We start from the raw sequence: 21,701 nt of genomic DNA, 5'->3' as shown, positions 1-21,701 counted from the left end.
TGAAGTCCCCTGTCAAGCCCCACCTGTTGGGGAGTGCAGCCTGAGGTTCCCCAGCCTGGCGCTGGGGCGGGGGGGAGCAGCCTGAGGTCCCCTAGCCCAGGACCAGGATGGGAAGCACACCTTGAGGTCCCCCGTCAAGCCCCACCGGGCAGGGGGCGCGGCCTGAGGTCCCCTGGCCTGGCACTGGGGCAGGGGTTGTAGCCTGAGGTCCCCTGTCAAGCCCTGCCGGGTGTGGGGGGGGGGTAGCCTCAGGTCCCTGCTGATTGCTCGTTAAGACTCTGGATGGGAACTTGGCCTCAGCTATGGGTACAGCCATCTTTGTGACACGGTGATGGTCAATTAGCATATTCCCTCTTTATTAGATAGGATATTAGAGGCCCTGTGCATGAATTCGTGCATGGGTAGGGTCCGGCCAGCCTGGCCAGGGGGAGGGGACATGGGCGGTTGGCCAGTCTGCCTGCTGGTCGAACTCCTGGTCGAGGGGACAATTTTCATATTAGCCTTTTATTATATAGGATATACACTGAGTGGCCAGATTATTATACGTTCAGAGATCATAATAATCTGGCCACTCAGTGTGTGTGTGTGTGTGTGTGTGTGTGTGTGTGTGTGTGTGTGTTGCTTTAGTTTTTTAAAGAAAAAGAAGAATCCCCAAGAAATTTCACAGTGAAGGGTTTGGCAGAAACTTCTGAAGACCTTGACAAGCTCCTTAAAAAGTTTGAAACCAACACGGAAAGGTTTTGACTAATAGAGACGAGTGGTCATGGTGCACTACCTGCTTAGAAGCAAATCTATGATGGAAAACAAAAACTAGCAAACCACCATGAACATGTTTCTGAAAACAGTGAGCCCTCCTCGGAAGAGCCGCAGGAAGGCCCTCCAGGAGGTGTTCCGGAAGAAGGCCTTGTTGTCATAGGAGACGGTAGCTCCACGTGTACCATTGCTCCGGAAGACCTCCCAGTGGGACAGGACGTGGAGTGGAAGGCAGTGATATCCATGGTCCTGACCCTGTGTGGCCCTAGCGTGTGTGTTTATGTCTTAGTTTTTAAAAGAGTTTAAAAGTTTTAAAAAGAAAATTTAAAAAATAGAACTAAACGCTTATAGAATAAGGATATAAAGACAAAATATTTTTGTTACAGCTATACAATGTGTTTGTGTTTTAGGCTAAGTTTTATTACAAATGAGTCAAAAAGTTAAGCAATCTTTGAAGTTTGTAAAGTATAATAGTTACAATAAGCTCAGGTAAATTTGTTATTGAAGAAAGAAAACTCTTTTTTATGAAGTTAGGGTAGCCTAGGTGTACAGAGTCTACAGTCGTGTAAGTAATGCCCTGGCCTCCACATTCACTCACTACTCACTCACTCACCCAGAGCAGCTTCCAGTCCTGCAAGCTCCATTCATTGTGTGTTCCCCATTTTAATTTTTTTCCAAAAATGTTTTTTTATTGATTTCAGAGAGGAAGGGAGAGGGAGATAGAAACATCAATGATGAGAGAGGATCATCGATTGGCTGCCTCCTGCTTGCCCCACACGGGGGATCGAGCCCGCAACCCAGGCATGTGCCCTGACCAGGAATTGAACTGTGACCTCCTGGTTCATAGGTTGACACTCAACCACTGAGCAACACTGGCTGGGCCAAACGTTGACTCATTTTTAACTAGAGAATTTTCTAGAATACCTAAAGGAGAAGTACATCTCCTGGTTGTCTGAAAATATATCCAGAGCCAACTCCCTACTAGTATATAGGGATCAGGCCAAATGGGGTTTGTGGGGCAGGGCCACCCCTCCACACGGGCCACTCACCACTCACTCACTCACCCAGAGCAGCTTCCAGTCCTGCAAGCTCCATTCATTGTATGTTCCCCATTTTAATCTTTTTTCAAAAATGTTTTTTTATTGATTTCAGAGAGGAAAGGAGAGGGAGATAGAAACATCAGGCCCGTGTGGAGGGGTGGCCCTGCCCCACAAACCCCATTTGGCCTGATCCCTGTATACTAGTATACTGACTCGGTTTGTCTTTCCTTTAGGGGTTGGTGACGGAGGCAATGAACTTGGGATGGGCAAGGTGAAGGAGGCCGTGAAGAGCCACATACGAAACGGGGATGTCATTGCCTGTGACGTGGAGGCTGACTTCGCTGTCATCGCTGGTGAGTGCTAGGAGCTATGGCCAGTGCAGCCTGGCCGCCCAGGGGGAGGGGCCTGGCTGCCCAGCGGGAGGGGCCTGGCTGCCCAGGGGGAGGGGCCTGGCCGCCCAGGGTGCGAGGCCTGGCTCACAGCCTGTCTAGCCAGAAGTTTATCCAAAAATAAAAGATAAATAAAAATCAATAAATACAAAGAACTCTTAAACTCCACAATAAGAAAACAAACTGCCCAATTAAAACATGGGCAAAAGACCTCAAACAGACAGCTCGCAAAGAAGATGTAGAGATGGCAGGTAGGCATCTGAAAAGACATCTACATCCTACGTCTCTGGGTTCGCTTTTCAGCTGGGACACCCAGGAGAGGAGGAGGAAACCCTCAGGCCTCGGAGTTTGCTGGCTGTTGGCAGATCCGTTATCTGCCGGCCCCCTTATCCTCGGGTCTTGGATCCCAGGGGAAGAGAACCTCAGGAGAATTTCTTTGGAAGTCCTCAGATTTCCTCAAGTTTATCTTCAGATTCTAGGTTCTTCATACCGTTGGTCAAACCCCACGGGCTTGGCCCGCTGCATCCCTGATGTGATGACTTCAGCAGCAGGCGGGGTCCCCTAAAGAGAGGAGGGGATCCCACGTGACAGTGGAAAGAGGGCTTGCTATTTGGAATGAAAGCTTCGGATGAAAAACCGTGGGTTTGGGGCTGCAGGAGGTGAACAGGGTCCCCTCCAGTTAGGGTTGGGAGCGCTGGGACCGGAAGACGGAGAATGGCGCCTGTCCCTTCAGCTCAGTGTAGCCCAGAAAAAACAAGGGCTCTGGAATCAGGCCGATGGCAGCTCTTACTCCCAAGCCTCGCTGTCCTCACGCTTACAGAGGGTCAGAGGAAACCTGTGTAACGCCCTGGGCTGGGCGGCCACAGAAGGTTTGCTGCGCTTGTAGCAGGCTGAGTGGACACGGGGCGACAGGCACAGGGATGTCCCAGGAGAGGGAGTCAGGAGGTATAGCAGCCCTGCTCATCTCCATCCTCGGCTCCTGACACCAGGGCGGGAGGCAGACCCGTGACGGGTCAGCAACTAGCCAGGCCCAACTTCAGTCAGGCCCGACAGGTTCCACCGCCACTGGCGCCCCGTCCCCAAGAGGCCTGCTGTCCTGTCCTGTCATCCCGAACCAGCCTCGAGATGAGTTTGCAGTGGGACTCGGCAGCAGGGCCCCTGCATGTGGGCTCAAGTCCAGCCCCCTTTCCCGGTCCTGGGGCCCTCCCAGCCTCAGGTCCCCGATCCCACGATGTGCCCCAGGATCCAGCCATGCACGGCTCCTGTCGTTGCGCGATGCAGCATGCGTTTAACTTCCCCGTGGGAAGGATGATGTAACAGCAGTACTACAGACATTTTCAGAAGGCAGGCAGTGACGTGATGGAAGGGGCGCGAACACCACCGTCTCACCAGAACGGCCGGCGTTTCTAGTTTTGCATGCCAGCTTCTCGTTCTCATGCTCAGTACATGCCCATTGGACGTAGTTTCTACCTGGTACACCTGCATTTTAAATACTTCTCTTTCCCTTTAATATTACTATGCATATGTTTTTATTTCCACACTTGCCGGGAGGTTGAGTATGGGCTCAGGGGTGGCATAACAGTGTGGATATACTTAATACTATACACCTGAAAATGGCTAAGAGGGTCAGTTCTATGTGGGTTGTTGTGTTTTTTTAACACAATTAAAAGTTTTAAAAAAATTCTTTTTAAAGAGTATGGGCTCTGGAGGCAGCAGCCTGAGTTCACGTCTTAGACCCACCACTTACTAGCTGTGTGACCTTAGGCAGGTGACTTAACCCCTCTGTTCTGTTCCCCAGTTTTGTAAATGAAAATAATAATAAATACCTACACCTCACAGGCTTATTGCAAGGGTGCCAGGGGCTAACCCATGGAAGGCCTTAGAACAGTGCCCCACATTGTGAGCATTCAATCGAAGCAAGTTACTCTGTTCCATTGACTATAAGATGCCATCGATGACAAGAATTACCATTATTTTATATACCGCTAAGAAAGAAAAACACTGCTGTTTGTATCTATAAGATGGTACTGGGTGCAAGAGGCATCTCAGTTTCAGAGAAGTGAGTGTAAAAAACAAAAGTGCATCATGGAATCAGCGGACTACCGTATCATCATCACCGCGTGACCGTCACCCATCCCATTCTAATATGTGACTTGCGTTTTCATGCCACAACTTTTCTACTCAGTGGCTATTTGGATTTTCCCTACCTTCACTCTCCCCCTGGCAAATCCTATCCAGACTACAAGGCCCATATTAAATGGCCCTTTTCCAAATCAGTCAAAAATGAGTGCCCCTCTCAGTGCTCCCATAATCCTTTGCGAATGTCTCATTCACGATTGTGCCACCCTGTGGTGGGCTGTGTGCACCGTCCTCTCTCCCCTGATTGGGAGCTCCCCTTTCCTCCCTCCCTCCCTCCCTCCCTCCCTCCCTCCCTCCCTCCCTTCTTTCCTTCCTTCTTTCCTTCCTTCCTTCCTTCCTTCCTTCCTTCCTTCCTTCCTTCCTTCCTTCCTTCCTTCCTTTAATTTGTTGTTAATCCTCACCAGAGGACATTTTTTCCATGGCTTTTCAGAGTGGAAGGGAGGGAGGGGGAGAGAAAGAAAGAAAGAGAAACATTTCTGTGAGAGAGACACATCGAATGGTTGCCTCCTGCAGGTGCCCTGGTGCCCCACCTGGGTGGTAGGAAGCAAACCCGCAGCCCAGGTGGGTGCCCTTGACTGGGAATGAACCTGAGATCCTCCGGTTTCCAGGCCGATGCTATCACCACCGAGCCCCACCGGCCAGGGCACCCTGTCTCTCCTGACCCTAGCACCTGGAGCTCCGCAGGTCCTTAATCCGTCCTCTTCACCGAGGGGAGAACTAGCTCCAGCAGGTTTCGAAGAAGAGGGTGAGGTAGCCCCAGGTGGGAACTGGCCCTTTGGGGCTGGCTGGTAAAAGAGGAAGGAAGAGCTGATACAACTCGGGTGCCGGGCTGTTGCCTGCCCCTCCGAGGACAGGCTTCCGTGCAGCCTGAGGTTTCAGCAGCCACGCCATAGGGAGAGTTCTGGAACGGCTTCCTGGGGGGTGGCCCGAACCTTTTTCTCTGATGGTCATTAACAGTACATAACCCAGGTGGTTCAGAGCAGGGGTGGGGAACGTCCTGCCCGCGGGACGAGAAGTCATTTGGTCTGGCCCTGCCAAGGCGACCGAAGGCAGGACTCAAAATCCAATAAATCTACGAGCTTTTTCATAGCGACATAAACTTACAGTAAGTGAATTATAGTGAGCGAACGGTGTTATAAATATCCAAATGGTGCTGGGCAGCGGTGCTTCTCAAGCTTTAACTTGAATCACAGTCACCTGGAGGGCTTGTTAAAACTCCGCGTGGCCCCACGCCCCCGCCGAGTTTCTGATGAAGCAGATCCGGACTCTACAGCCCAAGAATTTGTGTTTCCAACAAGTTCCAGTGCCACCGGTCTTGGGACCACCCTTGAGATGAGTTCCGATGCTTAGAGGAAGGTGATGGGCCGTGGACCGCATCACCAACTCCGTGTTGAAATCTCATTTTGTTCCAGGCGTTTCTAACTGGGGAGGCTATGCCTTGGCTTATGCTCTGTACATCCTGAACTCCTGCGAGGTCCATGGACGTTACCTGAGGAAGGTCACCGGGCCCTCCCACGCACCTGGGGAGCAGCACTGGACCGAGGCGCTCCCATCCGTCGCTAAGGTAACAGGCCCCCACTGTCCCCGCCCCCTGCCCCGTGGGAACAGCTCTTCCCTGGGTGAGGAGTAGGCCTGGTGCGTGAGCCTAAGCCACGGCCCAACACCACGGTTGCCAGTCAACAGCCAGAGGCAGAGTCTACCTAGAGACAAAGGTGTCCCAGCTGGACTGGATTGGGTGACCTTTGACCTACTCATGATCCTAAATTATTAAGGAAGACCTGATATCAATGACCGTTTCCCTTCTAGTTTGACTTTAGGCAAGTTGCTTAACCTGTCTGAGCCTCGTTTCCTTTGTCTGTAAATTGGAGGCCAGCAGCATTGTTGGAAGAACTGAATACACAGGCAGACCTGAGGTATTGCGGGCTGGGTTCCAGACCACCACAATAAAGCGAGTATCGCCATAAAGTGAGTCGCACCCTTTTTGCTGGTGGAGGGTCTTGCCTGGGGGGGGTCTTGTTAAGCGCAATATCTGTGAAGTGCCATAAGGTGAGGCGCAATAAAACGAGGTGTGCCTGCAGCTGCCTGCGCCTCGTGGTCCCCTTCCAAGGAGTTTACAATCCGGCTGGGGCACTAAAACCTCAGGTGGGATGGGACCATTAGCCCACCCACAGCATGCGAAGGCGGGAGGACTAGGGTGGGAAGAGGATCCTGGGGGCTGGAAGTTGGAAGGAATAAACCCAGGAGAAGGGGAGTCGTTTGGAAAGGAGGCAAAGAGGGAACCAAAAGCTGGGAGGTGGGGACAGCTCAGTGCTCAGCGGGGAGGCTGCTCTAGAGGTGGGGGCAGCCGGCAGGGGGTGCGCTGGAGTAGAGGAGGGTGTCTGGTCCCAGGATTTGCCAGGGGGAGAGTGAAGGTTTTTCTCTTTGTAAAAACATGGTCTTGTACGCTGTCCAATCCCTTTTTCCTTATGCCGATCTCTCCCTCTGTCTTTCCCTCCTGCCCTAATGCCCCACCCCGTCTCTCCAGCACCTCCCTGAATTGGTGGTGTCTCTGTTTTACAAGTGAGGGAGCTGAGGCCCCAAGAGGGGAGTGGCTTGCCCAGCACCGCCAGCTAAGAGGCAGAGCTGAGGTCTGGGTCCAGCATGGCTCACAAGTTGCCCAGGTCCTGTAGGGGCACCAGTTCCTGGCAATGCCAGGCTGCCATGCGGGAGGGGAGGGAGAAGCAGGGCTCACAGCGGAAGAAGCATTTTCTGGGGAAATGGTCTGACTAGAAGGACCCAGAGGGCTTTCTGTGCTTTCTTTGCTTCCTGGATCTTAATTGGAAAAAAAAAAAAAAAGAAAAAGAAAAAAAACACTCAGGGGGCTGCCTCACACATGACCCCTGATTCACACAGACAGCAGAATGAGCCAAACAGTCACCCAGCTCAACACTTAACCTGGGGGATGGAAAATTCTCCTTCCGAGTTTCCACCCAGTCCTTCGTAAATGTATTAATAATGCACCATCCTTATAGCGGAGACAAAAAGGAACATTTTTAAAGCAGAAGTACGAGCATATGTTTGTTGAGCCCTTCCTCTGGGTCAGGCCCAAGCCTGCTCTGGGAGACAGTGAGGGGTCAGACCTGGCCCCTGGGCAGGGAACTCAGGACCCACAGCAGAGACAACACAGGAAAGGTCATTTCAGGAGACAGGAGGACGTAGGCACAAGCAAGCTACTGTGGGGACTCAGAGAATGGGCACTTAGCTCATTCAGAGAGCTCAAGGAAGGCTGCCTGGAGGAGGTGGCACTCAGCAGGGCCTTAGAGGGTGAGCAGGGTATAAGCAGCAGGTAAGGAAGGGAGGGAAGGGCCTTCCAGTCCCAGGAAGGTGCAGGGACATGAGGTGGTGCAGTGTTCAAGAGGATAACTAGAATGGTCATACTAGAGTTCAGTGGCCACTCTGCGGGGGGGTGGGGGGAGCAGAGTCCCGAGTCATTAGGAGACGCTGGGCAGAGCTGCGGCCTGAGATGGTGGTGAGCCTTGCTTGGTTAGGGACAGAGGAGCGTCCCGCACCTCTGCTCTGTGAGTTGCTTGTAGGTGGGGCCTCCCATATTTAGGGACAGTTCTTAGTGGTCTGATCCTAACTGTGCCAGGAGTGGGCACCATGTGGAGGAGCCGGGGAGCCACACCTGCCCACTCGGGCCTTTGGCCGTGCCCTGGGGTTTTAACTGAGGGCAGAACAAATGGCTGGAGAGCATTCCCCAGACCTTCTCAGGGACCAAGAGCCAACTGATGACACCTTACAGGAGGGACTGAGGATGGATGGACGGACGGACAGACTGACGGAAGGACTGCTGGCTGGCTGGCTGGATGATGGATGGATGGACGGACAGACAGACGGAAGGACTGCTGGCTGGCTGGCTGGATGATGGATGGATGGACGGACAGACAGACGGAAGGACTGCTGGATGGCTGGATGGGTGCATGAACAGACTGATGGATGAGTGGGTAATGGATGGATGGATGATGCAGAGAGACAGGAACATGGCCTCTGGCCTCATCCTGGGCTCACATTCCTTTCCAGCACTTTCCATCTCACTCCACTTTTTTTCTAACTTTTTTGTGAGGTATAACTGATAAAAGTCACAGAAACCTTAAGTGTACAGTGGATTACATTTTATAAATATAAAGGGGTCAACTTCCCAGGAGACCCCTTTCTCCCGCCCCACTTTGCACGGCAACACCACCTAACCATGGATATCGGTCCACCATGCTCCCACTGTGAGTCGCTAGTGACCAGCCGCTCACTCGGCCTCTAAGCCCAGAAGTCATCCTGGGGCCTCTGTCGCCCCCCAAAATGAGCAAGGCCTGAAGCCTGTCCACTCTGCCTCCCTTCTGTGCTCCCTCCCTCCTCTCCTGCTCCACGGGCTCGACCTGGAGGGGTGTATCAGCCTCCAGGCGCTCTGCCTCCGCGCTCCCTGGCGTTCTCTCCCCACCAGGCGCTCTGCCTCCGCGCTCCCTGGCGTTCTCTCCCCACCTTGGGGAGGCTCCTGGGGGTGGGATTCCTGGGAGATGTGCAGGACTCACGGTCGGTCCAGCTCCTCTCCATGGCTCTTGGCGGTTGCGTGCCAGCCAGTTCCTGTTGACTGACCACGCGCACCCTGAGGACCACAAGGTCCTCCCTGGGACCCAAAGGATGCGCATGGGGGGAGCAGCAGTGTCCTGGGAGGAAATGGCCGGAGGGTCCCAGAAGCATTCCCCCATAGAGAGAGGATATGACCCATGGAGAAGAGAAATGGGAGGACAAAGCCCACACAAAGGGCGGAAAATGCCATTCTGGGCTGGCCGGCCCCTGGGAGGGGCTGTTGGACAAATACTCTGGAAACGCGCTCCGGCCTCCCTTCCACCTTGGCCTCCAGGGCAGAACGGAAACGCAGGCTCTCAGGGCAGCTGAGAGCAGAGACCGTTCCGGTCACACTTGCCAACGCTCTCGCCATTGTTTTAAAACATTTTCAGTGAGTGCCCCTCGTAGCCCCCTGTTTGGCCCACTTCTGCTCTTTTGACCTGGCCGGCCCTCCTCCTGAACGTCTGCCTTGAGTCACCCCAGTAAACGGGGTTAGGTGCCCCGCTCTGTCCTGTGACCCCCCTGGACTGTACCTGCCTGAGCACACATCTAGGCTGTGACCCCCGGGCAGGGACCGTGTCACATTCACCACTGGATCCCAGGTCAGGGCCTGGCACGGAGCAGGTGCTCAGTCAGACTTGGGTGGGTGACTGAATGAATCAGCGATGCCTGAGCTGGAAGCTGTCACATCTTCCCCTTCCTGATTGCTTGGTCCTGTCCTCTCGCCCCCTCTCACTTTGTGGAGGAGGAGGGGGTGGGGGAGGGCATGTTTGCCTTCCTCCCCACAGGCACTGTCCTCTCTCCTTTTGTTTTTCCTGAGATCTGCCTTCCTCTGGGAGAGGAGTCCCTCAGCTGGAACAGACACATTGGTGGCTCGGCCAAGTGGAGGGAAAGGGAAGGAGGGGAATCGCATCACTTTAGACAGCTCAGTACCGCCCCCCCGCACCCCATTATACAGAGGAGGACACTGAGGCACAGAGAGGTTAAATGCCAGCTCTGTCCGATCCCCAACCACTCTGCCTGCTGGGCCCTGGGCTGCCACGTGAGGAGGGGCCTGCAGTTCCTCGATGGCTCTGCTCGCTCCAGAAGCTTCCACATGCACAGCAAGGAATATCGGGAAGGCGACAGCAGCAGGACTTGGCGCATCCCCGCAGGAGGCTAACAGTGGGGTCTCGGGAGGAATGGGGGCCTTCCTGGCACAGTCAGAGGCCAGCAGCAGGTAATGCAGAGCTGGGCAGGGGCGAGGTAGGCAGGAAGCAGCCCACACTGCCCCTGCCGAAGGAGGGAATCTTTAGTGTTCAAGAAAATGCAGGTTTCCACAAAAAGCATATGATGGAAAGAATATGCAGAAGAAACAGCCCAAACTGTGGCCGCATCTGGCGAGTGGGTTTGGAGCCCGGCGAAGCAGGAAGCAAGACTGTCTTTCATGATGAGTCTTCCAGGGGCATCCGTATGTTTAAGCAACACTTGGTGGTGAAGAAGAGGCCATGTCACGTCCAGCGCCCTTCCTCCATGTATGTGCTCGTCTGTATTTCCTTTCCCTCCCCCATTCGCTAGTTCTTCCTCCGCCTCATTTCGTTTCAGGAAGAAAAAATGCTGAGCATCCTGGTGCAGCACAGAGTCCGGAGTGGCGTCTCGGGCCACGTGGGCATGGAGGTGGACGGGCTGCCCTTCCACGGCACCCACGCCCAGATGATCCAGAAGCTGCTGGACGTCACCACGGGGCGCAAGTGACCACACACATCGCACCCGTGGCGCGTGCGGAACAGATGGCCCCGTCTGGACCTGGGGAGGAGTCCCTGAGGGCCCTCTGGACCAGCCTTGCAAATGAGCACCAGCCCGGGAGCTGGCCTGGGACTCTGCATGCCCCCCTCCTGGCGGCAGAGGGCAGGTGGGCCACGGGACCCTTCCTCTGGGCCTCCAGTGTTTGTTTCTGTTGGTAAGGCGCCAGAGGCATGGCTTTCAACCCTCCTTCCCCTTAGCCTTGCAGGCCACCCACGTGGTGTGCTCTGAAGGCCACACGGTGAGCAATAAAGTACCAGGCAGACCAAGAGCCGTGAACAAGCCCCCGTGCTCACTGTGAAACAGTAAAATGCACAGATGTGCCGTGCGTGTCTCTGAAACTCTGGGACTTCACTCAAGGTCTCCTCACTACCACAACCAACAGAATGTTTATACCTTTGAAATGCTCTCTTTTCAAACAGCATTTTGTTTACTTAGGCAAAAGATCCCTCCACCTTATATTTCTCACCATCGCCTCCCCGGTCCCTCACCTCTTGAGCCCCCACATCTCCTGAACCCCCACCTTGGAGCCTCCTCCTCCTCCACCTCCTCCTCATCTACTCCCCCCCTCCCCCCAGGGCCCCGCCTGGAGCCGGATGCTTTGCCCTCCCTGCTCAGGGGGGCGGGGGCAGCCACACTCCTGGAGCCTGGGGCCAGGTCAGGCTCTCTAGGACCTAAGTCACTCGCAGAGGCCTTCCGGACAGCTCTAGCCAGCTTGTCCTTATCTCCTTCACAATCCCCCACTGCACATTTCCGGACAAAATCAGAAACGGAGTCACTGACCACATCCCTTTACAAGTACCTATTGGACCAGCCCAGTAGAGTCTTGTGCTGGCTCATCCAGACAAGGCAGGGGCGGGGGGGGGGGGGGGGGGGGAGGGGGGAGGCGAGCGGGCGGCCTGCTTCCCAGCTAGGGCCCCAGATGCTAACTGAGCCTGCTTAGTTTTTTTCTTTTTTAATTTAAATTCTTTATTGTTGAACGTATTACCTATGTCTCCTTCTCCCCCCCCCCCGCCCCCCCGGCATTGACCTCTCCCTGGCTGCTCCCACCCCAGCACATGCCCTCACCCCCCTACTGTCTGTGTCCATTGGTTATACTGATATGCATGCATACAAGTCCTTTGGTTGATGTCTTACCCCCTCCCCTGCCTTCCCTCTGAGGTTTGACGGTCTAGTTTATTTTCTTAAACGTGTCTAGCTTGCTTCTTTGTGGGGCATTGATTGGAAAGAATGGAACACATGCTGTAGAAACTACCCCTAGTTGTACACTCGGCAGTAAAGCCGCAGTGTATAGTAAGTGATCTGGGGTTAACTCCTGTGCTCCCTCCATAGGGCGTGGTGGAGCCCCTGGCCAGACATAGCTGGGACAGGGGCAGGGCGGGCAGGACCTCCCTTTGTCATTCTGGCAGGGCGTCCCCAGGTGCAGAATGTGCTCCTGCTGGTGTGGCATCAGGGCCAGCGCGCCCATTGGCCCATTGTAACGAGCTCACAATCCCTCCAACTCGCCACTTACCACCGCTCGCGGGACCCACCCCAGCTGTAAGCTTCACTGGCCAGCTCTCCTCCAATGACAGTTTCTGCCCCTGGTTTGAGGCTGCAGAGCTCCGTGTAACAGGGGGTTTTGATAAGAGTGCACCCTGCATTTTTGAAACCTCGGTGGCTAGAAGAGAGAAACGTCACCCCGGCCAAGCTGCTGGCAGTCTCTGACTCATGTGGGGGAGCCACGAACGTGCTTTGGTTTTGTAATGGTAATGGAGTTCTGTGCCAGCGCAGGGACGTCTGAGGCGTGGCTGTGGAATAGGCTGTCTTCGCTGTGGGCAGAAGTTTATGGGGAGATGATTCAGCTGTTTGGGGAAAAGGCTCAGACCCGGGGGAGCCCAGAGAAGCCAGAGAGTAGGGGTCCTAGCTCTGGAGGGAGGCGTCTCAAGCCCCTCTGCAGGGAGAGGCAGGCCTGAAGCCCAGCCGCAGGGGCCGGGGTGTAAGGAAGCCAGGAGAAGGCGCCGTAGCATGGGCCGCCAGGGACCACTGGCACTCTGAGTTCTAGGATCCAGTTTTAATGCTTTTCCACAATATGATTCCCGCTCAGGCCTTTAGTCAAGTTCTGCTCAGGTTTGTCCTGGTCTTGGCTGTGCTTTGGGGAAGGGGCTGTGTCCATGTGTGGAGTGGCGTGGCTGCAACCTGGAGAAGCTGGTTACCGGGGGACAAGAGGTGACCTTGTCCTTGCACAGTGGGGGTGGAGATGGGCTGGGGTCCCCACCAGGATAGACTCAGGGGCACGTGAGCATCCCTGGGCATTTCAAAGAATGCGGGGTTTGGGGGATCCAGGTAGACAGTGTCTGGGATGCTCCGTGGGTGTTCAAGGGCAGGCACCTTAAGGTGTCCATGCCCCACACCCCTGCTGGTGGGACTTGAGGGCAAGCAAACCAGCTAAGGGGGTCAGGGCTCCTTAGCCCCCTGCCTGTCCCCTGGCCAAGTGGACCTCACTCAGCTGGGCCAGGTACTGCTCTGAGGTCGTTCCCTGCCTCTCATTGCACAGGCCCTGCTGACCACAGCCCTACCTTGTCCAGCCCCTGGCATTCTTCTACTTTCTACCCATTCCATGTGGGTTCCATTGGCTCCACAATGAGGTCAAACTCTCAGATTCAAAAGACCACTGCTCGGGGCAGGATGGAGAAGATGTGGTTTACCTGCAGTTCACATAAACTTAATCCCTGTCAGCAGTGTGATGTCCCAGCCCAAAAAAACTGTGCATCCATAGAAGCACAGTGAGGTAGATAAATGGTCCCCTTCTCCTTAGTGCAGGTCAGACAGACTTAGTCTCACTTCCAATCCAAGCATCACCTTTGAAGAAGTGGGATTTGTTCACATGCGGTACAGGAAGGTAAGAGTTTAAACCCTATTAAGTAGAAGTGGCTTGAAGAGCTGTCTGTCAAGAGACCAACCAGATGCTCACCAATTCCACGCTCTCTTTTCCTGCATACATGGGAAAACTACATTTCCCAGCCTCCTTTGCAATTAGGTTAGGGCCCTGTGACTGGGATCTGGCCAATGGAATGTGAGTAGCAGAGATATCAACCACTTCCAGACTTGGCCATCAACCCCCTGTGAGATTCTATTTGTGCATCTTCCCCTACCTGTGTGGATGAAAGGGAAGACTGCCCCCCCCCCCCACATGGCACCTCTTGATATAACCTTCTGAATCACTGCCATCACTTGGGAATACACGGTCAGGAAGCAGCCGCTCATGACTTTGCAGGAACAGGGGATAAACGTTTGTTTTAAGGCACAGTGGTTTGGCAGGTAAGTACTGCTATCAATCCAGCCTTGTCTAATGCAAGCTTGGCTTAACACACTGCCTGTGGGGTCACATGGCTCTGGAGGCCAGAACTAAGGCCAGTGGGCAAAGTGGTTCCACTTTGCCTCATCAGGAATTAAGATTTTCTTCCCAACCTTGTAGTGGCTTGTCTTGGGTAGTAGCAAATTAGTGTCATTGGTGGTATTTGTTGAAAAATTGGACCATCATCTTGGGGGACATACATAGAATAATTCATCGATGCATTCCAGCACTGACATCTAATGTCTAATCTCGTAGGGCCCTTCTGAGAGTTGTTGAGTTGGAGCAAATGGACTGGAAGTCCCACCATTTCCCCAGAGCACCGGGCACCATTGTGACCCCAGGGAGGTGGCCGCCAAAGACCGCTGTCTTGCCAGATGAGGTCCTGGAGACTGCAGGATCACCAGCTGTAAGAGGCACTTTTTTCTGGAAAGCACTGACCCGAGATGGCCTGATTCTGGCTCCCCCGTGGTTATAACGGTCAGAGGAAAGCAGCAGGTGGGGGTGTATTCTGTGCTGAAAACGTCTCCCACCCTTGCCTGGCCACCCTGCAGACCACTGTGCGTAAACAGGAAGATGAGCCTCCCCTTGCTAAGCAACTGGTGCAATAGAAAGGAAGCGGGTGGCTTCTGCCACCTCCAGTCCATCCCAGCTGGACCTTCTCCTCCGCCCATTCTCTCAGGAGAGAAAGGAATCTTCAGCTCCCACCATGTCCTCTGTTTGGGAGAAGGAATGACTCTTCCAAAACACTTCAGGACTCCGGGAATCTGACCCTGAGAGGGATTAAGTGACTCAAACTGGATGTACATGTTAATATGGTGAGTTAATCCTCGGTAATAAACACGGAGCCGGCCCCTACGGAGAAGATGCTCTGGCCTGGCCAACAGATATGGCCCTCCCACCACAACCGGAGCGGGGAGGACAGCCCAGCGAGATGACTCCAACAGGCCTTCCTGCTTTGTAATCTTCCCCAGTGCGGGGTGGCCGGTCTGATCAGCCCTCCCTCTCCGTGGGGAGCAGCTCTCAGCAGGGGTCATGTGTCCAAAGACAGAGGAGTGATATTCTCCAAACCACAGGGCTGGGCTCTGTCCGCAAAGGGGAGGTGCCCAAGGTAAGTCCCAGAGTGGATTTGCAACAAGTGCTGAAGGGCCGAGGACACTTCGTGAATCTCAAGAGCAGGGAGAGAAGACCTACTTCACTCGAGGGCTCCATCCTTCCTGGACACTGCCGGGTCATCAAGGGCAACGCCCCAAATCGCCTTGTTCAAGTTCCCTGTGAGCAAGTCAATCCCTCGACCTTCCCGACTCCACTGGGTGTTTCAAGGCCCCTCCAGACCCTCCTGGTGTTAGCAGACCCTCCTTCCCCACAAGGACTGCAGCACACTCCAGCTGGGGCTGGTTATTCTGTTTTATTTGCAAACTCACATTTGCTCCATAAATCCATTGCTCAGCCCAACACACACATACTTGGCATAAAAGAGAGGACGATACGAAAATACAACTCTTGATAGTAAACAGAATCGCCCTCAGCTCTTCCCAGTCCATCCTGGTGGGAGCACTGGTGTTTAAGGTCCAAACAGGGAAAAACAGGGGAGGAGGAGGCATGGAGGACTCAGCGGTGCCATTGCCCCAGGAGGACCCGGGGCTGGGGCGGGCGGGCTTTTCTTGGTTGTGTGGCCATTTCCACCACCTTCAGACCTTCAGGAAGGGGAAGAACCTCTTCAGGGGATGGGAGACCCTCCATAAGGAGCTGGGGCAGGTGCTGCCCAGTCAGAGCCAAGTGTAGCCCTGGGACCCCACTTCCCTGGGGCAATCCCGCTCGGGCTATCTGCCTTTGGGCATGCCTGAGGGGGGGTGAGGGTGGGGGAGAGAAAGTTCAAAGATGCTCTTCCTGACCCTGCCTTTAGCAGATGCCACAATTGTTCTACTGGCACCAGCTTCCATCTCCCCATCCCTAGTCCCTCCCCAGACTTGAGCCCACCTATCCCCTTGTGTGTGAGGAACTCACATCCCAGGGACGTGAGAGCTGGCCCCAGCCATCGACCAGCCATTTGAAGGGCTAGCACGTCTGTTAAAGTGGGCAGGTCCCTGGAGCAGTAGTAAGCTCTTCTGGTCCTTGGCATGACGGCCAGGGCAGGGCCTCAACATGCTTGGCAGAGCTGCAGGGGCGCTGAGCCTCCCGGGACAGGACAGAAGGTGGCGGCCAGCACCCTGGGTTACATGTGGCCCACGGGCCCACTCTCACGCTCCAGGTGGCTGAGGTGGGGGATCTGGCGGAGCCGTGCAGGAGAACCAGGGCGAGGGCAGCCAGGGCCACCTCCTCTCTCCGTTACAGAGACTGAGAGATGCCAGAGAATGCATCTGTTTTGTTTCGTTGCATCTGAGAACTCAGGAGAATGTCATGCTCAGACTGTTAGACTGTTAGACATTCCATTGTGGGTACGGCAAGGGACAGAGACAGAGGCAGAGGCCGGGGTGGGCGGGGGGGACACTGCCAATAGTCACGTGACCCTAGCCTCAGGGTCTTGGCACACAGCTGTCCTGGAGACCCTGGCATTTTAAACATGGACACACACACACACACACACACACACACACACACTCTCTCTCTCCCAGGGCTGGTGCTCCTGGGCAGATGGAAACACCGAAGCGGAGGAATCCGTGTGGGGAACGTGATTACACGCCTGGGCTTTAGGCCTCTGTCCTGACACTTGTGCTTCAGCGCTGACTGTTGAAAGGACCACAGACATCAGCCCGGGAGCCCCAAGACCTGTTTGCCATCAGCCCTGCGCTTGGGGCATCTGCTCGGCTCTCCCTACGCCGCCACGGTGCGCTGGGGTCTCCGCTGTGCGTGCCACTCCCCGCCCTGCCCCCATGCACACGACCAGTACCCCAGATGCTTCCCCGCATTCCTTCTCCCCTCCAACCTCCTGGCCTCCCTCACCTTCCTTCCGATCCCCCTGTGGGTGGGGCTGATGACAGTACAGCTTTGGTCACCTCCTTGGATGACACCAGTACGTTTGGACAGGTGTCCTCTATGGCAACAATGGCACTGGGAGGCCCCAGCCGGCGCACACCCAGTCCCCACCCTCCTCTCCCTACGCCCCCCTATGCATGTCCGCTCACCCTGCACTCCCCCACCCCGGCTTCTCTTTGCAAACCTCCTGCAGGTGACAGTTCACCGTCTTCCTCCCACCAGCAGCCCCGCCTGCAACAGAAGACAGACTGACGCGCTCACCCCAGCGGGCTCAGCAAGCTGCCCGCTCCCTGGAACCAGAGACGCCTGGCTGCAGCCCAGGCCCGGGGTGCAGTGACCCCAGCTCCTTGTCCCCTCCAGCAGAAAGAGGCGCCTGCGCTTGGCCAAGCGGCGGCAGCCGTCCAGCAAGCTCAGACCTCACTTCACCCCGCACATGGCTGCCTCTGGCTAGGCCAGCCCGGCGGGGGGCGACCCTTCCCCTTTAGGGGAGTGGGGGGTCTGGAAGGTTGACTGGAGCTTCCTGAGCAACTCGGGCTCCTCGCTTTTCACCCCAGAGGCCTCGGGGGTGCCCAGCGGGTAGGCCTCCCGGGGCCCGCTGGTCCTGGAGCAGGTGAGGAAGGCCCGGCAGGCGGCGCGCAGGCGGGCCATGTCCCGGTGGGTGGTCTCGCTGACGAAGCAGTACAGCACGGGGTCGGCCACGCAGTTGAAGGTGGTGAGCAGCAGGGCGAAGTGGTAGGCGTTGAAGACGCTCTGGGCGAACTGGCAGCTGGACTCCCAGAGGCTGCGCACGAGCAGCAGCACGTGGTAGGGCAGGAAGCAGGCCAGGAAGATGACCACGGTGCTGAGCACCAGCCGCTGGATCTGGTCCTTGCGGCTCTGCTGGGTGCCGTGGCTGCGGCGCACGGCCCGCAGGATGCCCCGGTAGGCGGCCAGCAGCAGGCAGAGCGGGAAGAGGAAGCCCACCAGGAAGCGGTAGTAGTTGATGTTGCGCTGCCAGGGCTCCAGCGGGTAGTGCTCGAAGCAGACGCGGTGCCGGTCCTCGTCCTCCACCACCTCGGTGTGCAGGAGGAAGTAGACGCTGGCCAGCAGCTCCTTGGCCCAGATGACCACGCTGACGCCCACGGCCGCCTTCAGGGTGCGGAACTGGTGGAAGCGGAAGGGGTGGGCCACGGCCAGGTAGCGGTCGATGGAGATGCAGCAAAGGAAGCCCACGCTGATGTAGATGTTCTCGTAGAGGAGGATGCCGCACACCTGGCAGGACAGGTCGCCGTATGACCAGTTGTCGTGCTGCAGCACGTACTGCAGCCAGAAGGGCAGCGAGCAGATGTAGAAGAGGTCGGCCACCGTCAGGTTGCACAGGTACACGCCCAGCTCGTTCCGCGCCTTGATCTGCAGGTAGCCGAAGTAGAGGGACAGGCAGTTGGCCGGGAAGCCCACCACCAGCACGGTGACGTAGACCACGGGGGCCAGCGTCTGGTGGATGGTGTGTTCGATGGTACAGTTCGGGCGGGAGGCGTCCGCAGTGATGTTCCCCATCTTCGGGCCTGCGGGGGCCTCACCCCTCCTGGCTCAGGAAGTGGGCTTCTCTGTCGCCATGGCATTCACAGGCTGCGCCTCCTTGGCGGTGGGTGAGCTTCTGAAAGTCAAAGGCGGGAAAGGCTTAGAAGAAGAGCAGCTGACATGTATATAGCACCCACTGTGTGTCAGGCGCTGTTCTAAGTGCCTCACTTAATCTAGAGCCGTGGTTCTCAACCTTCCTAATGCCGCGACCCTTTAATACAGTTCCTCATGTTGTGGTGACCCCCCACCATAAAATTATTTTCGTTGCTACTTCATAACTGTAATTTTGCTACTGTTATAAATCAGAATGTAAATATCTGTGTTTTCCGATGGTCTTAGGCGACCCTGCTAGCGGTTCTCAACCTGTGGGTCGCGACCACTGCTGTAGAGCCTAAGACCATCGGAAAACACAGATATTTACATTACGATTCATTAACAGTAGCAAAATTACAGTTATGAAGTAGCAACGAATTTTATGGTTGGGGGTCACCACAACATGAGGAACTGTATTAAAGGATCGCGGCATTAGAGAGGTTGAGAACCACTGATCTAGAGGATGATCCAGCCAACCAACTCCAACTCCACTAGGACCTGTGAACGTGGTGTATGTCTCCCCGTCCTCCTTCCCCAACTGGTCCCTTATTTATGCTCCTGGTCACCACGGCACAGCCCATCCTGAGCCCAGCTCTCCAAGGAACAGCAAGGGCCCCGCCACTGTCTTCCACAGCAGTCAGCACCACTCACGTTTTTCCTACCTGCTCACGGGAATGGACCAGGTCAGTCAACATGGAAGCCACCAGCCCCTCCTGGGGCCCTCCCCAGGCAGCACTGAAGAGGCCCAACCCTGCCCACATCCCACGGTGCTCTGGCGAGAAACAGAGGCCGAGCTTCCCCGGGCACTGCCTGGATTCCTGGGTGTTTGTCAGCGGGTGCTGACCGTCCTCTCTTCCCCGGAGCTTGGGGACCCACATGGGAGACAGCGCAGGACCAGGCACCGACAGACATGAGCACCAGGCCAAGGTCAGCCGCTTACGCGTCATTTACCCTTTCTGAGCCTCAGTCTCCTCCTCTGTGAAGTGGGGACAGAAACGCCTGCCCTCGGGATCAGGATGAGGCCACAGGAGGTGACGGATGTCCAAGAGTGCGGCACTGTATTTCCTGCAGCCGAGCGGTGGAGTGAAAGATGGTAGTCTCACATTAGTGAGAAGTTCCTATTGTTGAGAACTTCAAGAAGATCCTGCATATACAAATACATTGGAATAAGATAGAATAATATTTTTTGTTGTAAGCCTACTTTATAAATTAATATGTCAAAACCAAAGGTTTGAGCTTCTCTATTGATTTAACACTTCTGGTTCAGATGAAAAATCTGGCTGTGTCTAAATCAGGATCTTTTTCAACTTTTTTTTTCCCCCATCATCTTCCCCAGGAGCCTAACTTTTAGACGTGTCCCCCTACACCCCCACGCCATGAAATGATAATACCTCAGGTATACTGCATATGTTTATGTACTGTGCCCTTGGGGGTGACAAACCATTTAATACCAAAGGCTAATAATCACTGAATAGCTAAGATTTTTTTCACCCCACCCAAGAACCAACCTTCACCCCCCCTTGGGAATGCATGGTCTAGGCGGCTGCAGAAGCTGAATGAGTGGCCCGAATGAGGTGGTGTGGCGGTACCAGCAGATCACCCCTGCCCTTTGCTCTCTCTTCACCATAGCCAAGCTGGGCCTCTCCGACCAGAAGAGAAACCCCTCAGCATTCAGGACCCATATCTCATCACTTGCCAACCAGGGCCCCTCCCCCCACAACCTGTGGCCTGTCTTGGCTCCCACTGGCCCTGTGGCCCCCGAGCCAGACCTCAGGCTGGAAGTGGGTACAGTGTGCTGGGGAGGGGCTCAGAGACATCAGTCCAGCAGTTCCCTGCCTGGAGTTCTGGGCTTCCCCAGAAAGCAAATGCTCAATCTTATACACATACTAGAGGCCCGGTGCACGAAATTCATGCACTGGGGGGGTTCCCCTCTGCCTGGCCTGCGCCCTCTCACAGTCCGGGAGCCGTAGGGGGATGTCCGACCGCAGTCTGGGACCCCTTGCTCCTTACCACCTGCCGACTCGCTGCTTCTTAGCGCTGCCATGGAGGCGGGAGAGGCTCCCGCCACTGCCGTAGCACTTGCCAGTTGTGAGCTCAGCTTCTGGCTGAGAGGCACTCCCCCTGTGGGAACGCACCGACCACCAGGGGGCAGCTCCTGCATTGAGCGTCTGCCCCCTGGTGGTCAGTGCGCATCATAGCAACCGGTTGTTCTGGTCCATCTGCCTTAACGGTTGCTTAGGCTTTTATTATATAGATAAGTGTGTGCATTTTTCCTGGGAAGAGGCCCTGTAGCTTTCATAAGCGTCTCTAAAACAGGCAGGAGATGGGCCTGGTTGGTCCAAAGCTGCCGCCTTCTCACCTGGACCCCCCCGTGGCTCTCTACATAGCCAAGCCCACCCCCCCAACTTTCCCACTTGCCCCACCGTTTTCACTCAGCACCTACGATGCAGACCAGATCCTCCTCCTCCTTGCTTAAAACCCACTGAGACCATTTCTTATCACACCTACGGCAGGACCCAAATTTCTTATGGAACCTACAAGGCCCAGTGGGATCTGACTCCAGCTCCCTGCACCTGGCCCATCACCAGCACTTCTAGCCACACCACCCAGCTTTCTGTGCCTCAGCCCCAGCCTGGCTCCTGGCCTTGGCACCAGCCGCGGCCTCTCCTAGAGCACTCCGCCCTCCCCCGCCGCCTCCCCTCTACCTCCACCTCAGGGCTGGCTCCTTTGCTGCCAGATCTCAGCTTAAAGGTCACCCCTTCCTCCTCGTGAGGATTCCCTGACCACCCTGCTTAAAGCAGCCCCCTCCCCAGTCACCATCACACCATCCTATTCGACTGCTCCAGAGCGCCCACTGATATTGGAGATTGTTCTCATTTATTGACTTGTCTGCTTGTTGATGATCCGTCTCCTCCGTGGGAATGTAAATTCCAAGAGGGCAGAAGCCTTGTGGACCTCGAACGTGCCTGGCATCTCACAGGCACTCGTGAACACTTCTGGAAGGAATGAGTGAATGCTACCTCCACATTTCACAGG

At 55.4% G+C, this 21,701-nt stretch overlaps 2 protein-coding genes across 5 annotated transcripts in view; one reads left to right on the top strand and one right to left on the bottom strand.

The window, feature by feature from the left end:
* Positions 1-11,040, top strand: part of DGLUCY (D-glutamate cyclase) — a 106,564-nt gene extending 95,524 nt beyond the window's left edge. For all 3 annotated transcript variants that reach the window (XM_080658935.1, XM_080658936.1, XM_080658934.1), the window contains 3 exons: positions 2,027-2,146; positions 5,734-5,885; positions 10,505-11,040. In XM_080658935.1, coding sequence (XP_080515061.1) covers positions 2,027-2,146; positions 5,734-5,885; positions 10,505-10,654 — 422 coding nt within the window. In that variant the 3' untranslated portion in view covers positions 10,655-11,040. The remainder of the gene's footprint in view (positions 1-2,026; positions 2,147-5,733; positions 5,886-10,504) is intronic.
* Positions 11,041-17,188: 6,148 nt separating this feature from the next.
* Positions 17,189-21,701, bottom strand: part of GPR68 (G protein-coupled receptor 68) — a 28,108-nt gene continuing 23,595 nt past the window's right edge. For both annotated transcript variants that reach the window (XM_080678594.1, XM_080678595.1), the window contains exons 2-3: positions 19,617-19,809; positions 17,189-18,648 (exon numbers count right to left, since the gene is read on the bottom strand). In XM_080678594.1, the coding sequence (XP_080534720.1) occupies positions 17,460-18,548 (1,089 nt within the window). In that variant the 5' untranslated portion in view covers positions 18,549-18,648; positions 19,617-19,809 and the 3' untranslated portion in view covers positions 17,189-17,459. The remainder of the gene's footprint in view (positions 18,649-19,616; positions 19,810-21,701) is intronic.

Source organism: Plecotus auritus, assembly GCF_963455305.1.
Source record: "Plecotus auritus genome assembly, chromosome: 1".
In the NCBI taxonomy this organism is placed as follows: Eukaryota; Metazoa; Chordata; class Mammalia; order Chiroptera; family Vespertilionidae; genus Plecotus; species Plecotus auritus.
This window is presented reverse-complemented; position numbering and strand designations above follow the sequence as displayed.